Here is a 16,402-nt window from a genome sequence, read left to right as displayed (position 1 = left end):
GGAGAGTCAGGGAGTTAAGAGGAACATTTATACCCTTCTGAATTCTTCTCCCCTCCCTAAAGGGTCCGCTTGTGACTTCTGTTCTCATTCCAGGCCAACACTGGTAATTTGATTCCCCTGGAAATAATGTTGTGTCAATGATAGCAGCCTTCCCCATAACTTCTAACCAGAAACACACACAAGGCACCTGTCTACTTACTTATGAAACAGAAAATACAGATAACCAGATGCTGAATTATGGGAAATACACATGAAAAATGAAAGATTTCTCTGTCTCTGTTTTTGTGACTCATTTGACATTCAGGTTTCTACTCACCAGCTGACAGCCATGCTTTAGCCTCTCCACAATCCCATCAAGTCCCAAGTACTGTAAGGACAACCACAGAGGCAGGGCACGCAGTTTGTCTGCTGGTTTATTTGATGTAAGACCAGCAACTAATGTCTAAAAGAGACAATATAAGTACGTTAAACAAAGTCATCAGATCTCAGAACTAGTCAGTTACCATTTACTATACACGTAGAATGTGACAGATCTCTGCTCGATACTTGGTTTGCAATATCCACTTGAGCTTAAAACAATTCCATCAGGTAAGTACTCTAGGTGAGTTCTGCAGTAGTCAAGGATTCATGGGTAAGGAGAGGCAGAGGCACTTCAGGGTGAGAATCCAGACTGGCCATACCCCCAGGGCCAGTGTTTAGCCATTTAGGAGGTAGCCTCTTGCAAGGTTAATCTGAGCATCCTTGGATACCTGGCTATTACCAACTGAACAAGACGTCAACTGTTGAAGGACTTATCAGTTAATTCTTACTTTGTGTACACCTGTCACTAACCCATCTATTACCATAAACTACAACTTAGGGCTGAGGAGATGGTGAAACACTTAAGAATGATTAACATTTAAGCATGAGGGACTGAGACTATTGGAGTTTGATTTCCCCAAAACCCATATAAAAAGCTACGTGTGGTCAGACACATCTGTAATCCCAGTTTGCAGGTGGCAGGGACAGGATAATTGCTGGGACTTGCTTACCAAAACAAACAAAAAAACCAGGTAGCTTGGGGTTGTGAGATCTGGTCTTAAGGAAATATATGTCTGAACAATAGAGAAGAATACCCAAAGTTCTCCTCTGGATGCTGCATGCACATGCACGGCACGCTCATCTGCACACATACATGTATGCACCACACATAGACACATCACACTACACACACAATCTAGGATTTTAAAAAAATGTTACAATCTATTGGACAACAGGAATCAGGACTTAACAGTAGTTCTACTTCTGTGAACCTATTCTAAGGAAATAGTTTGGAATGTTGAAAGACAACCAATCTCATTTCATTAACAAAAATTTGAAAACAGCCTAAAAGTTCACAAATGACCATAATTAAATAAGCTGTGATAGTTAAGTGACAGAATTTCCTAATCATAAAATACCATGATGAATCCTTCACATACAAGGAAATATGGGGTAACTAGTAAAGCATGTAAGGTATGAATTCGCTTAAAATTTCTGTTTGAGACAGACTCTCATGCATTCCAGGCTGGACTTGAACTTACTATGTAGCCAAGGATGACTGTGAACTCCTGATTCTCATCCTTCTAACTCCTGAGTGTTGGATGACAGGTGTACACCACCATGCTTCACTGATCACTGCTGGAGGTGGGATCCAGCAGTCTGTGCATGATGGGCAAGTGCTCTACTAACTGAACTACACCCCCAGAAACTTTGTAAAATTTTAAATTTTTGTTTTTGAGACAGGGTCTCATGTAGGTCAGTCTGTTCTGGAACTTGCTGAGTATCCCAGTTTGGTCTTGAACTAGAGATCCTACTGCCTTGGTTTTCTGAGTGCTGGGATTGCAGGTGTGAACTACCATGCCCACTTACAAAAAAAAGGGGTAGAGTGGGAAAGTGGCTTGATCAAGGTACAATATGTAAGAACACACTGGGTGGAGAGAGCTTAGTGGGTAGAGTACTTGCCACACAAGCATAAAGACCTGGGTTCAGATCTCCAAAACCCATAAATGCAAGTCATGGTGGCACATGCTTGTAATCATAGCACTTGGGAGGCAGAGACAGGAAGATGGCCAAATTAGTGAGCTCTTACTGACTGGAGAGATGGCTCAGAGAGAAGGTACTTGCTTGCAAAGTCTGAGAGCCCAGGTTTGATTCCCAATACTCATGCAGAGACAGATGCACAAAGTGGTACATGCATCTGGAGTTTGTTTGCAGTGGCAAGAAGTTCTAGTGTACCCATTCTCTCTTCTGCTTTGCTTATAAATAAATAAAAAATGATGAGGGTGGGCAAGGTGGTACATGCCTTTAATCCCAGCACTTGGGAGACTGAGATAGGAGGATCACTGTGAGTTTGAGGCCAGCCTGAGACTGAATAGTGAATTCCAGGTCAGTCTGGGCTAGAGTGAGATGCTACCTCAAACAAACAAACAAACAAAACAAAACAAAACAAAACAACAAAATCAAAACTGAGCTCTGGGTTCAGTGAAAAACCGATTCAATCTAAAAAAATACACACACGCACCATAATAAATCTATTATTTTATATGGTAACCAAAGGCATTAAGTTAAAAAGGTAACAGAAGGGCAATTAAAGATCTCTTCATTTTATCCCTAGTCAATGACTACCATTCATCTACACCTCTACCCCTCCCAGCGAGTCAGCTCACCAAGGCAGGATCATCATGTTTGTAGAGTGTCACTGCTGGAACAGCTGGCAAACCCAGCCACGGGCCAGGGGTCAGCGTCATGCTGTCACATTTGGTTGCAGCCTACCAAAAAGAGAGCCACACTTTTCATTAGACTACCAGAAGACACTAAACCTAGTCCCTCTCCATTTGTAAACACCATGAAAAGCCATCATGAACGGGGAGACTAAGTTCTTAGCACCACCAATATTTAGTAAATCACCTACATACCAGCACAGATGAGGAGACATAACCTAGAGCCAATGTTGCCAGATTGACACTGAAAAAAAAACAAACAAAACAAAACAGCAGTCTAAGAACTAATTACTTAATGTTGCTTATTCCCTAAGCAGGCACTTTTGAAAAAGAAAGAAACTAGTTATGACACATGAGTATCTTCAGCCTGTGTTATTAGCATTTATCATAGCAATAGAAGATACATATTACAGAAGTTTTAAGACATCCTTCAAAATGCATGTTAATAAAAAGAAAGTGCTTTATGGGTTGCTCCTGTTTACTTAGGAGAGAGAATACATGCACTATTCTCATCCACTCTTTTTCCAGTCACTTTGGAGAGGCAAGATAACAGGATCTAACCCTGCATGGTATTTGACAGACATAGACATCTAGTGTCCTGCCTCTTTCCCTCTTCTCCCTAAAAGTAGTCCAGGAGCCTTCTGAGAAACCACTCCTATCACCTCAGGGTGGAGGAGTCACCATCTACTCCAGAGGTGTGCCAATGACGTCAACTATTAAGAGGACTACATTTCCTCAGCCACAGTGAGTAGCTCAACATGTGATTATTGTTGGGACTTTTGGTTCATGTTGCACAAAGCTATAAAGGAGGTTGAGGTTACTGCAGCTGCTTTTTACCATAATATGAAAAGTCTTGTCACAGAGTTAACACATGGGAAATCAGGTCATGTGATTATTACTGGGGGAGGGAATGGAGAGAAGATATCAAAATTTTGGTTGACATTGTGCCTGAAGCCACCGCTGGTCTATTTAGTTATGGGAATCATAACTTTTTGCTTCAGCTAATTAGGGCTGTTATTATTATTTTGTTTTTCGAGGTAGAGTCTTGCTCTAACCCAGGCTGATCTGGAATTCAGTATGTAATCTCACAGTGGCCCCAAACGGACGGCAATCCTCCTACCTCTGCCTCCCAAGTGCTAGGATTAAACATGTGTGCCACCATGACCAGCTTCTAAGTTGGGTTATTTTGTTTGTTTGTTTTTATTTTTTTGAGGTAGGGTCTCACTCTAGCCCAGGATGACCTGGAATTCACTCTAGTCCCAGGCGGGCCTCCAACTCCTGGCAATCCTCCTACCTCTGCCTCCTGAGTTCTGGGATTACAGATGTGCAATACTGTCACACCCAGCTTAACTTGGGTTATTTTATTTTCCAAACAGTCCTTAGTGATAAATGTTACTATAGAGTGGTCAGGCCTGGATGCCTATTCTTCATGAGAACTCTGTGGAGACCCTAAACATAGAGCCTACTAACCTCATCTTATACCTACCCTTCCACATGAAGCCATATGCCATACTGCTCACAGAGCTCTTTCAAGCGTCCAATCTTGTCTGTGTGTCCAACTGCCGCAGTTCCTACGGTAGAACAAATAAGCAAGGATATTAAAAAGAATCACCACCACTGGGCGTGGTGGCGCATACCTTTAATCATAGCACTTGGGAGGCAGAGGGAAGCGCATCTCCATGTGTTAGAGGCCAGCCTGGGACTACACAGTGAATTCTAGGTCACCCTGGGCTAGAGTGAGATCCTACCTTGAAAACATCAAAAAAAATCTGAATCTTACAGCAGGAGAGCTTCTTACAGTGTCTCCCCAGGAGGACTGCAACTTACTTCAATACAACTTTATTATATCTTCTTCGTAGGCTAACTTAAAATCAATGCTTGCAAGGGGATTTGTGTAAGCTGTGTGTGTGTCCTACACCGTACATACCTGACCTTCTGTGTACTAATTACTAGTTCTGCTGATACATGACAGTCGTCAAGTCTATCAAGAGCATGAGCTTATCAACTTACACTTGTAGTCTATCAGTCCTTTCCTTTAGATATCTCAAAATTATGGCCATATTCATGACTGGTCTCTTTTTAAATTATGCCTTTTGTCAATAGAGCCTGTTTTCACCCTCAGCATTTGTCCAAGGTATCATTCTTTATCCTTCTTTTTTTTTTTCTGTTTTGCACCACCATACCCAGCTCTATCCTTTTTTTCATTATATTCTGAGTTTTTTTTTAGTTTTTCAAGGTAGGGTCTCACTCTAGCTCAGGCTGACCTGGAATTCACTATGTAGTCTCAGAGTGGCCTCAAACTCATGGCGATCCTCCTACCTCTGCCTCCCGAGTGCTGGGATTAAAGGTGTGCGCCACCAGGCCCGGTTTAACTTTTTTTTTTTTTTTTTAATTTGGTTTTTCGAGGTAAGTTTCACTCTAGCCCCAGCTGATCTGGAAAGTTAACTTTTTCTTTTTTCTTTTTCTTTCTTTTTTTTTTTTTGTTGTTGTTCATTTTTTATTTATTTATTTGAGAGCGACAGACACAGAGAAAGACAGGTAGAGGGAGAGAGAGAGAATGGGAGCGCCAGGGCTTCCAGCCTCTGCAAACGAACTCCAGACGCGTGCGCCCCCTTGTGCATCTGGCTAACGTGGGACCTGGGGAACCGAGCCTCGAACCGGGGTCCATAGGCTTCATAGGCGAGCGCTTAACCACTAAGCCATCTCTCCAGCCCTGGAAAGTTAACTTTTATATACAGAATTAAGATAAGGGTTAAGGTCACCCCCCCAAACATCAGTGGTCTCAAAACCACTACTAAGACAGACTATTTTTGCTCCTTTAAATTATCTTGACATCTTTTTAAAAATTAAGTGGCCAGGGCTGGAGAGATGGCTTAGCAGTTAAGCTGTTTGCCTGCAAACCCTAAGGACTCTCCAGATCCCACATGACCCAGATGTACCAGGTGACACAAGCACACAAGGTCACACATGTGCAGAAGTTGGCATACATGTCTGGAGATTGCAGTGGCTGGAGGCCCTGGCATGCTAATTCTCTCTCTCTTTCATTAAAAAAAAAATTACCTGAGCTCATTCTAAATTTCATTCTCTTCAATTAACCTCACAGTTCTGATTTTGTGTGGCTTCTTTCTTTTTTCCTCTCTCCCCTCACTGCCTCCCTCTTTTGGTGCTAGGGGTTGAACACAGGGCCTTACACATGCTAGGTTCTCAATTCTACCACTGGTTCTATCACATTTCATTCTTCCTTTCTTTTAAACTTTATTTTGAGAGAGACAGAGAGATAGAATGGGCACACCAGGACCTTTAGCCTCTGTGAATGAATTCCAGATGCATGTGACCCCTTGTGCACATGTGTGACATTGTGCACTTGCCTCACTGTGTGTCTGGTTTACGTGGGCCCTGAAGATTCAAACGTGAGTTCTTAGGCTTTGCAGCAAATGCTTTAACTGTTAAGCCATCTCTCTAGCCCTTCATTCTTATTTCTAGCTTTACTGGAAGTCTTGTAGTCAGGTAGGATAGGTCTTTTTTCTTTTTCAAAGTTAGTTTGGCTAAGCTGGCATGGTAATACATGGTGTAATCTCAGCATTTGTGAGGTAGAAGCAGGAGGATCACAAGTTCAAACAGACTGGGCAACACAGTGAGATGCTCTAAAATTGTTTTTGTCTATTCTTATTTTTAAATTTTCCATGTATATTTTAGAATCAACTTATCAATCTCTGTAAGAAATTGTAGGCTTAGCTGGGTGTGATGGCACAGAAGTAGGAGGATTGCTGTGAGTTCAAGGCCACCCTGAGACTCCTTAGTGAATTCCAGGTCAGCCTGGGCTAGAGTGAGACCCTACCTCAAAAAACAAAAAACAAAAAAAATTGTAGGCTTGGTATGGTGGTACAAGCCTCTAATCCAGCACTCAAGAGGCTGAGGCAGGAGGATCACAAGTTTCAAACCAATATGGGCTCCAGAGTAAAACTCAGTCACTAAGAAAAGGAAAGAAAAAAAGAGAAAGTGAGAGGGAGCAAGGACAGAAAGGGAATATTTATTTGGCAAAATGTTTTAATTAAAGTGATTTGTAAATTATCCATTGTTTTTGAATATACCTAATTGATGTGATAAAATTTTCATTGTCTTACCATAAAGCCTTGATCATCAACATGGGGGAAGCAGATATTGTAAAGCTTTTAGGAACTTTAAAAATGCAAAATAAAGCAAACAAGATGAAGTAAAAAATAAATAAAAATAAAAACAAAAAAACAGGGCTGGAGAGATGGCTTAGCAGTTAAGGCAGTTGCTTGCAAAGCCAAAGTACCTAGGTTTGATTCCCCGGGACCCATGTAAGCCAGAAGCACAAAGTGGTGTATGTGTCTGGAGTTCATCTGCAGTGGCTGGAGGCCCTGGTGCACCCATTCTCTATCTGCCTCTTTCTCTCTCTCAAATAAAGAAAATAAGAAAAAAATTAAAAATAAAAAAAGACTTGGCCTTTGGGCCAGGGAGTTGTCTCAGTGGGTAAAGTGCTATCCATAAAAGCATGAAGATGTGAGTTTAATCCCTAGTAACCATGCAATTGCTGGATGTGGTAGCACATGTTTGTAATTTCAGTACTGGGGATGTAGAAACAAGAGGATCCTTAGGGCTTGCTGCTAGTTAGTCTAGCCAAGTCAGTGAGCTCTAGGTTTACTGAGAGACCCTATCACAATAAATAAATAAACTAATTAATTAATGAAAAAAAGGTGGCAGCGGTCATGGTGGCACATTAAGTTCGTTAACCCTTTAATCCCAGCGCTCAGGAGGCAGAGGTAGGAGGATCATCATTGAGTATGAGGCCAGCTGGGGACTACTGAGTGAGTTCTAGGTCAGCCTGGACTGGACTGAGATCCCACTTCAAAAAAGAAAAAACAAAAAGATGAAGTTGAAGAGCAACTTAAGAGGACATCTGACAACAAGCTCTAGCCTCGTGCGCACATGCACCCTCAGGAGTACGTGCATACATATGTGCATCGACACACATGTGCCCTCAAGAGTACATGCATACATATATGCATCGACATGACACACAAACAAAAACAGACTTATTAAGGATTTTAGGCTAAGTCCTTAGTGTTTGTCTTACATATTCAAAATCAAAGATTTAGCTTCATTTAAATACCTACCAGCATTTGCAACAAGCAACAAGGGCAGTCTTCCTCGTTCTAGATCATCTTTAATCAGTTTCTCCAGAAAGGCAACATCCTAGGACCAATTACAAACCATAAAAACCTGAGGCAACCAGAATAAAAGGTATACAATAAAATAATTCATTACTTCTTTTTGTTATACTTTAAAAAAAATCTTATTTATTTATTTATTTGAGAGAGAGAGAGAGAAAGGAGGTGGGAGTGGGGAATGGGCACACCACTGCACACGAACTCCAGATGCATATGTCCCTTGTGCATTTGGCCTACATGGGTCCTGGAGAATAAAACCAGGATCCTTTGGCTTTGCAGGCAAATGCCTTAACTGTTAAGCCATCTCTCCAGCCCTTGTTACACTTCTTTTATTTTTGAAATAAGAGTCTTAGGTAGCCCAGGCTAGTCTTGAATTTCTGATCCTGGCTCCTCCACCTGGAATTATAGGCATGAGGCAACATGGAAAGTTGTATGTGGTGCTGTGTATCAAACCCAGGGATTCATGCATGCTAAGGAAATACTCTTATCAATTCAGCTACATCACCAGCCAAAAATGATGACTTCTAAAAGAAACACAGATCTCTAACCATTCAAAGCAATTTTTTTTTTTCCTGGTCTGCAAGCTTCTGTGAAATTCTCCTGTCTCTGCTTTCCTTCTTGCCACAGGTATACTGGGGTTACAGAAGGCTCCCACAACTTCTGGCTTTTATGTGAAAGTCTGCAGATCCTAACTCAGGTACTCAGAACTATATGACAAGCTCTTTATACACTGAGCCACCTCTTCAGCTTACTTTTTCTTTTTCAATTTTTTAAATTAACAACTTCCATGATTATAAAAAATATCCCATGGTAATGCCCTCCCTCCCTCCACATTCCCTTTTAAAACTGCATTCTCCATCATATTCCCTCCCCTGCCCACTTTTCTAGGTTTAAATGTTTATTTGCATTTAAAGAAAATGTTCTCTCATTCTCCTAAAAACTGACAGGAAAGTATATTGGGTTAAAGATAGAGCTGAGCTGTTAAGAGTACTTGCTTGACATGCACAAGGCCCTGGGTTTGATCCACAGGACAATATAAATCTGGAGTGATGGTTTGCTTTGTAATTCCAGCACTTAGAAGGTAAGGCAGGAGGATCCAAAGTGCAAGGTCATCCTTGGCTACATAGGGAATTTTAGGCCAAACTGGGCTACCCTATCTCAAAAAAAAAAAAAAAAAAAAAAAGGTTTGGGCTGGAGAGATGGCTTAGTGATTAAGGCGCTTGCCTGCAAAGCCAAAGGACCCAGGTTCAATTCCATAGGACCCATGTAAACCAGATGTACAAGGTAGTCCATGAGTCTGGAGTTCATTTGCAGTAGCTGGATGCCCTGACATGCCCATTCTCTTTTTCTCTTCATCTGCCTCTTTCTAAGTAAATAAATAAAAATAAAATATTTTAAAAAATGGGTCTGGGGAGATAGTTCAGTGGTTAAAGGTGCTTACTTATAAAGCTTGCCAACCAAAAAGCTGGGCATGGTGGCACATGCCTTTAATCCCAGCACTCAGGAGGCAGAGGTAGGTGAATCGTCATGAGTTTGAGGCCACCCTGAGACTATGGAGTGAATTCCAGGTCATCCTGGGCTAGAGTGATATCCTACCTCAAAAAAAAAAAAAAAATGTTAAAGCTTACCAACCAAAATTCAGTTCCCCAGACACCCATAAAGCTGGACACAAAGTATCTGGCATGTGCAAATAAATAAAAATAAAAAACCCAAACCTATCAGAGGAAGTGTTAATATTTACTGATGAACCTAAAATAAAAATTGAAACTACTAGACTGGGGAAATGGCTCAGCAGTTAGAGGGGCTTGTTTGAAAGTCGGCTGGCCTGGGTTCAATTCCCCTGTACCCATGTAAAACCAGATATACAAAGTGGTGCATGCATCTGGAGTTCATTTGCAATGGCAGGAGGCCCTGGCTTGCCCATATTCTCATTCTCTCTCTCCCTCCCTATAGTGTAATATTTTTAAAAAATGAAACTTCTTTTTGAGAAAAACAAATAACCCTAAAAATCTATTTCTTTTTCTTCTAGGTTCAGTATAGAAAGGTTTGTCACAAGCATCTCCAAAAATACTCAGAACTCAACTCCAAGGTTATAATGGAGAATGTCATTTTCAAAGTCTCCCCAAGACAGGAAGGTCACTAGTCCGAGGCCAGCCTGCACTAATGCTGTGTGAATGTAGAATGCTCCTCACAGACTCAGGTGGTGAGTCCTTAGTCCAAAGTGAGTGGTGTGATTGGGGAAGGCGGTGGAGCCTTTAGGAGGTGAAGGCTTTGCTAGAGGAAGTGGACCCCTGGCGTGGGCCTTGGGGTTTTATATTCCAGCTCTTCTCTCTTCCTGGCTGTGGATGCAATGTGACCAGCTGGCTTCCCATTCCTGCTGCCATGTCTTCCTTGCCATAATGGACTATTCTCCCTGGAACTGTAAGCCAAAGTAAACCCTCATTTCCTTAAACTGCTTCTTGTCAGGTGTTTGTTCATAGCCATAAGTAACTCATGCAGCTACACAAGGAAGCCCTATCTCAATAAAACAAACAAACAAAAAATCTGACCATAATTCCAGTATGAGCTTTAGAAGTAACTTCTAGTGCTAAATTTGGATGCCATGTTCTAATTAAAAGTCAAAGGGCTTGGTAGAGTGAGCACTTAGTATGCAGCAGGTTCTAAGAGGTCAATCCCCAACACCAAAAACATTCCCCAAAGAAGTGATATAGTGATTACAAAACTTCTTTTTGCAAAAAAAATTTTTTTTTATTTCTTTGAGAGAGAGTGGGGCAGATGGAGAGAGAATTGGCACGTTGGGGCCTCTAGCCCCTGCAAATGAACTCCAGATGCATGCACCACCTTGTGCATCTGGGTTAGGTAAGTACTGAGGACTCAAACCTAGGTCCTTAGGCTTCACAAGCAAGCGCCTTTGCCACTAAGTCATCTCTCCAGCCTCCAAATTTCTTTAGAGCTATGCTGGCCAATTTTGATGGACATTCCAACACACAGACATGCAATACACAGCAGAGGAACTAAAACAATGAATGAATAAATGACTGAATGAATGAATACCTACCCGAAGGCAGCAGTCACAACTTCAGTTGGAAGGAAGACAGTTTCAATATGTAACTCCATATTAATATATAAACTCACCATCTGATGCTGGGATCCAAACATAGTGTTACAGGGCACACGACACAAGCTGGGGAAGGGCAAGCCAAGCTGCAAGAAGAAGCAAACTTTAGAAGAAAGACCCTGGTCACCACTTATTTATGACTATGAAAGACTAAAGTACTGAAGATAAGCCACAGTTATTATTTTTTAAAAAATATTTTATTTACTTGTAAGCAGAGAGAGAGAGAGAGAGAGAGAGAGAGAGAGAGAGAGAGAGAGAGAGAGGAGGGTAGAGAGAAAGAGGGAGAGGGATGGAGGGAGGGAGGAGACAGACACACAGAGAGAGAGAGAGAATGAGCACACCAGGTCCTCCAGCCACTGCAAATGAACTTCAGATGCATGTGCCTGCCACTTTGTGCATCTGGCTTTTCCTGAGTACTGACAATCAGAGCCAGGTTGTTAAGGCAAGCGCCTTAACTGCTAAGCCATCTCTCCAGCCCCACTTAAAAAAAAAAAAAATCTCAGATGGCTCGGCAGTTAAGGCGTTTGTCTACAAAGCCAAAGGACACCAGTTCAATTCTCTGGGACCCACATCAGCCAGATGACCAAGGGGCGCATGCATTTGGAGTTCGTCTGCAGTGGCTGGATGACCTGGCTTCTCTCTCTTTCTATTTCTCTCAAATAAATAAATAAATAAAAATATATTTAGGAAAAAAAATCTCAGCCAGGCATGGTAACATGTTTGCTATCTTGGTACTCAGGAAGCTGAGGCAGGAGGATCACATATTGAAGGCTACTCAGAACATTTCAAGGGGATAAAAGCAATCTCTTGGGCTGGGAAGGTGGCTCAATGGGTAAAGTGCTTGTGCAAGCCTGAGGATCTGAGTTCAGATCCCCAACATCCACACAAAAAAAACTGAGCATGGGGTCTGGGGAGATGGCTCAGCAGTTAAAGGTACTTGCCTCTTAAGCTTGAGGGCTACTGGGGCCAGAGACCAAGTTTGGGTTCACAAAAAAAGCTAGGTATGTCCACACATATCTATAATCCCTTGGCCAGAGGTGGGGGCAGAGGCTGAAGAATCAGTGGGGCTTGCTATCAACAAAGCTCCAGGTTGAGAGACAACACCTGTCTCAAGGAAATACACAGATGAGAGGTATGAGGACACCCAACATTCTCCTCTGGCCTCTGCAAGCAGTGCATGGGGTGTGCGCATCTGCACACAAATGTGTACATAGCACACATTAAGCCCATACTCTACACATACATGCATACATGTTAAATAAAAAAAAAGCTGAGCATGGGGGCTCACCATCCTGGCACTTGGGAGCTAAGGTAGGAAGATGACTAGAAGTTTAAGACCAAGAGTGAGTTCCAGCTCAGCCTAGGCTAGCGGGAGACCCTGTCTGGGGGTGGGGGGGGAGAAGATGGAGAATGATAGAACTATAGAAGATGGAAATGACATTGACCTCTGGCTTCCACATTTTTGTACATACATGTATACACGCAAACACACAAGTGTAGCTACCCACACATACATATGAGCATGTATTCAACACATATACATTTCCCCTTAGGAGCTTACACAGGTGGCTTAGGAATTGAATCCAGGTGGTCAGACTTTAAAAACAAGCACTTTTACCCACTGAGCCAACTTCCCAGCCAGGAACTCTCTTTTTAGAAAAATTTATTTACTTGTGTATATGGAAATACGCATGCCACAGCACATGTGTAGCTGTCAGAGGACAACCTCAAGGTGTCTATGCTCTTCTTCCATCTTCACTAAGACACTTGGGAAGTCAAGGAAAGAATATAGCAAGTTCAGAACCATCCTGAGCTACACAGTGAGTTTCAGGCCAGCTATGATGAGACCTTGTCTCAAAAAACAAACAAGGGCCAAACATGGTGGTGTACAACTTTAATCCCAGAGGTAAGATTGCTGAGTTTGAAGCCAACTTGAGACTACATAGTGAATCCCAGGTCAGCTTGGGCTTCAGTGAGATCCTACCTCAAAAAAGGGGTGGGGGATGGAGAGATGGCTTAGAGGTTAAGAAGCCTAGGCGAAGCCTAAGGAACCAAGTTCAATTCCCCAGTACAAATGTACCAGATACACCAGGTGGCATATGTGTCTGGAGTTCGTTTGCAGTACCTTGAGGCCCTGGAGCACACATTCTCTCTTTTTCTGCCTGCTTCTTTCTCTCTCAGATAAATGAAATTAAAAACAACAACAACAACAAAATCCCAAGGGCTGGAGAGATGGATCAGCAGTTCAAAGTGCTCGCTTGCATAGCTTGTCAGCCTGGGTTTGATTCTCTAGTACCCATGTAAAGCCAGATACATAAAGTGGCACATGCATCTGGAGTTCGTTTGCAGCTATGAGAGGCCCTGGCACACCCATTCTCTCATTCATAAATAAGAAAGCAAGCAAAAAAACAAAAAATTAGCCATGACAGCTCATGCCTACAATTCCAGTAACTGGGAGTTGAGGCAGGAGAATTACCTTGACTTTGAGGACAGCCTGAACTATATGGTGAATTCTAAGCCAACCTGAATGAGATCTTTTCACAAAAGAAACAGGAAAAACAAAACAAAACCAATAATATCCTGTTTCAATTTTTTTTTTCTTTTTTAAAGAATGAGGCACATTGGCACATTTGTAGTTCTAGTACTTAGAAGGCTGAATAGAAGGTTCATGAGTTGGAGGTCAGCCTGGGCTACACAGTGATACTCTGAATTTCTTGAGGTAGGGTCTTACTGTAGCCAGGCTGACCTGGAATTCACTCTGTAGTCTCAGGGTGGCCTTGAACTCATGGTGATTCTCCTACTTCTGCCTCCAGAGTACTGGGATTAAAGACATGCACCACCATGTCTAGCGAGATTTAAAAAAAAATATATTTAAAAAACATTTTATTTTTATTTGAGAGAGGAGAGGGAGAGACAGGGAGAGAGAAAGAATGGGTATGCCAGGCCTCCAGCCACTGCAAATCAACTCCAGATGCATGTGCCACCTTGTGTATCTACTTTACATGGGTCCTGGGAAATCGAACCTGGGTACTTCAGCTTTGCAGGCAAGTGAAGCCATTTTACCAGTGCTTATATATATGTATGCTTTTTAACCTTATTTATTTGTGGGTAGAGACAGAGAGAGATAATGGGTGCACTAGGGCCTCTAGCCACTGTAAATAAGCTACAGATGCATGCACCACTTTGTGCATCTGGCTTTATGTGGGTACTGAGGAATCAAACCCAGGTCATTAGGCTTTGCAGGAAGCACCTTAACCGCTGAGCCCCTCACTTTTTTTTTTTTTTTAAGATAGGTTCTTGTTATGCAGTGCAGTGAGACATTTTTTTTGGGGGGTGGTTTGAAGCTGACCTGGAATTCACTATCTAGTCTCAGGGTAGCCTTGAACTCACAGCAGTCCTCCTATCTGCCTCCCAAATGCTGGGACTAAAGGCTTGCACCACCATACCCGATTTAAGACTCTTGCTTAAAAATGTAAGTATGGGCTGGGGGTGTAGGCTAGTGAAACAGATCTTGCCTAGCATGGGCCAGGTCTGGGTTCAATTCACAGTACTACAGAATTCACTAGGTAGTCTCAAGGTGGCCTCGAACTCAAGGCACTCTTCCTACTTCTGCCTCTCGAGTACTAGGATTAAAGATGTACACCACCATGCCTGGCATAAAAAATATTTTAAGTAAAACGCCATACAGTGAGGTTTCACTGTAATGGTTAGTACTCTGGACTCTACAATGCCTCTCATAAGCCACCAATCCATCATTATTAACAGATTAGTACATAACCTTTCAGACATTTTATACCTATAAAACATATACATTGGGCTGGAGAGATGGCTTAGCGGTTAAGCGCTTGCCTGTGAAGCCTAAGGACCCCGGTTCGAGGCTCAGTTCCCCAGGTCCCACGTTAGCCAGATGCACAAGGGGGCGCATGTGTCTGGAGTTCATTTGCAGCGGCTGGAAGCCCTGGCTCACCCATTCTCTTTCTCTCCCTCTTTCTGTCTTTCTGTCTGTCACTCTCAAATAAATAAATAAAAATTGAACAAAACATATACATTTTTTTTCTTTTTCTAAATTTTTATTAACATTTTGCATGACTATAAAAACTATCCCATGGTAATACCCTCCCTCCCCCAAACATATACATTTTATGCCTATATTTGGACAAGTCTATTTTTCTAGGTATAAAATATGTCTATAAGCATGCACATATTATAAAAACATAAATATGACTATAAATATTGTTCTGTGTATATCAACATGCCAATATCTGTATCTTTATATAAATTGTTCTGTGACTTTTTCACACTTCCCAGGACAGCTTTGGATCATATGAGCTAGACCTGGAGAAGGTGATTTGATTCACACTTCTGTAGGAGTAAATATGACAAAATATGTTTCTGTAGAAATATTACAAAACACTCTCAAGAATAGGACATCGTTTTTTTAAAAATTTTTATTTATTTATTTGAGAGAGAAAGAGGCAGATAGAGTGAGTGAGTGAGTGAGTGAGAATGGGCACGCCAGGGCTTCTAGCCACTGCACATGAACTCCAGATGCGTGCACTCCCTTGTGCATTTGGCTAATGTGGGTCCTGGAGAATCAAGTCCCAAACTGGGGTCCTTAGGCTTCATAGGCAAGCGCTTAACTGCTAAGCCATCTCTCCAGCCCAGGACATCGTTTTTTGCCAACTGTGGGGGTTTTAATCAGATGTCACCCATAGGCTTACGGGTTCTGAAAGCTTGGTCCCCAGTTGGTGGCAATTGGGGAGGTGGTGTCTACTTAGAAAGGTATGTCACTGGGATTGATTAGCCCCCAAGTTTGCCAGGGCTAGTTTAGTTCACTCTCTTGCTGCTGTTTTCCACTTACTGTGGCAGAAGTGATATATAGCCTCTTTGTATTGCATGCTGTCTCCTGCCATCATGAAGCTTCCCCTTCCCTTAAGACTAAGCCAAAATAAAAACTTTCCTTCCACCAGCTTGTTTTGGTTGGGTGCTTTGTCCTAGCAATGAGAAGGCAACTATAGTACCATCCACTATGTTTCCTTTATAGCTTAGATCAATTCTTGAATACTACGGGGTTATTAAACATTCTTGGCCAAGATTTCTTATCCCAAGGTAGTCTCCCTCATTGGGCTACATTCATCATAAACTTTATTTAAAATATTTTTTATTTATTTAGTTACAAGCGGAGAGAGAGAGAGAAGGGGAGGGGGAAGAAGGAGGGAATATGAATGGGCATGCCAGGGTCTTTACCTGCTACAAAGTAACTCCAGGTGCAGGTGCCACCTTGTGCATCTGGTTTACATGGGTCCTGGGGAGTTAAACCTGGGTCCTTTGGCTTTGCAGGCAAGCAC

The 16,402-nt window shown here is 42.1% G+C and overlaps 1 protein-coding gene across 2 annotated transcripts in view; it reads right to left on the bottom strand.

Moving 5' to 3' along the window:
- The window catches only part of Pdxdc1 (pyridoxal dependent decarboxylase domain containing 1), a 71,772-nt gene that overhangs the window by 25,664 nt on the left and 29,706 nt on the right, over positions 1-16,402 (bottom strand). For both annotated transcript variants that reach the window (XM_004652048.3, XM_045161557.1), the window contains exons 7-12: positions 11,072-11,140; positions 7,883-7,961; positions 4,228-4,312; positions 2,937-2,985; positions 2,688-2,789; positions 317-442 (exon numbers count right to left, since the gene is read on the bottom strand). In XM_004652048.3, coding sequence (XP_004652105.2) covers positions 317-442; positions 2,688-2,789; positions 2,937-2,985; positions 4,228-4,312; positions 7,883-7,961; positions 11,072-11,140 — 510 coding nt within the window. The remainder of the gene's footprint in view (positions 1-316; positions 443-2,687; positions 2,790-2,936; positions 2,986-4,227; positions 4,313-7,882; positions 7,962-11,071; positions 11,141-16,402) is intronic.

The sequence above is a fragment of the Jaculus jaculus genome, chromosome 11 (genome assembly GCF_020740685.1).
Source record: "Jaculus jaculus isolate mJacJac1 chromosome 11, mJacJac1.mat.Y.cur, whole genome shotgun sequence".
Classification (NCBI taxonomy): Eukaryota; Metazoa; Chordata; class Mammalia; order Rodentia; family Dipodidae; genus Jaculus; species Jaculus jaculus.
Note: the sequence above shows the minus strand (reverse complement) of the source record. Positions and strands in the feature narration are given on the sequence as shown.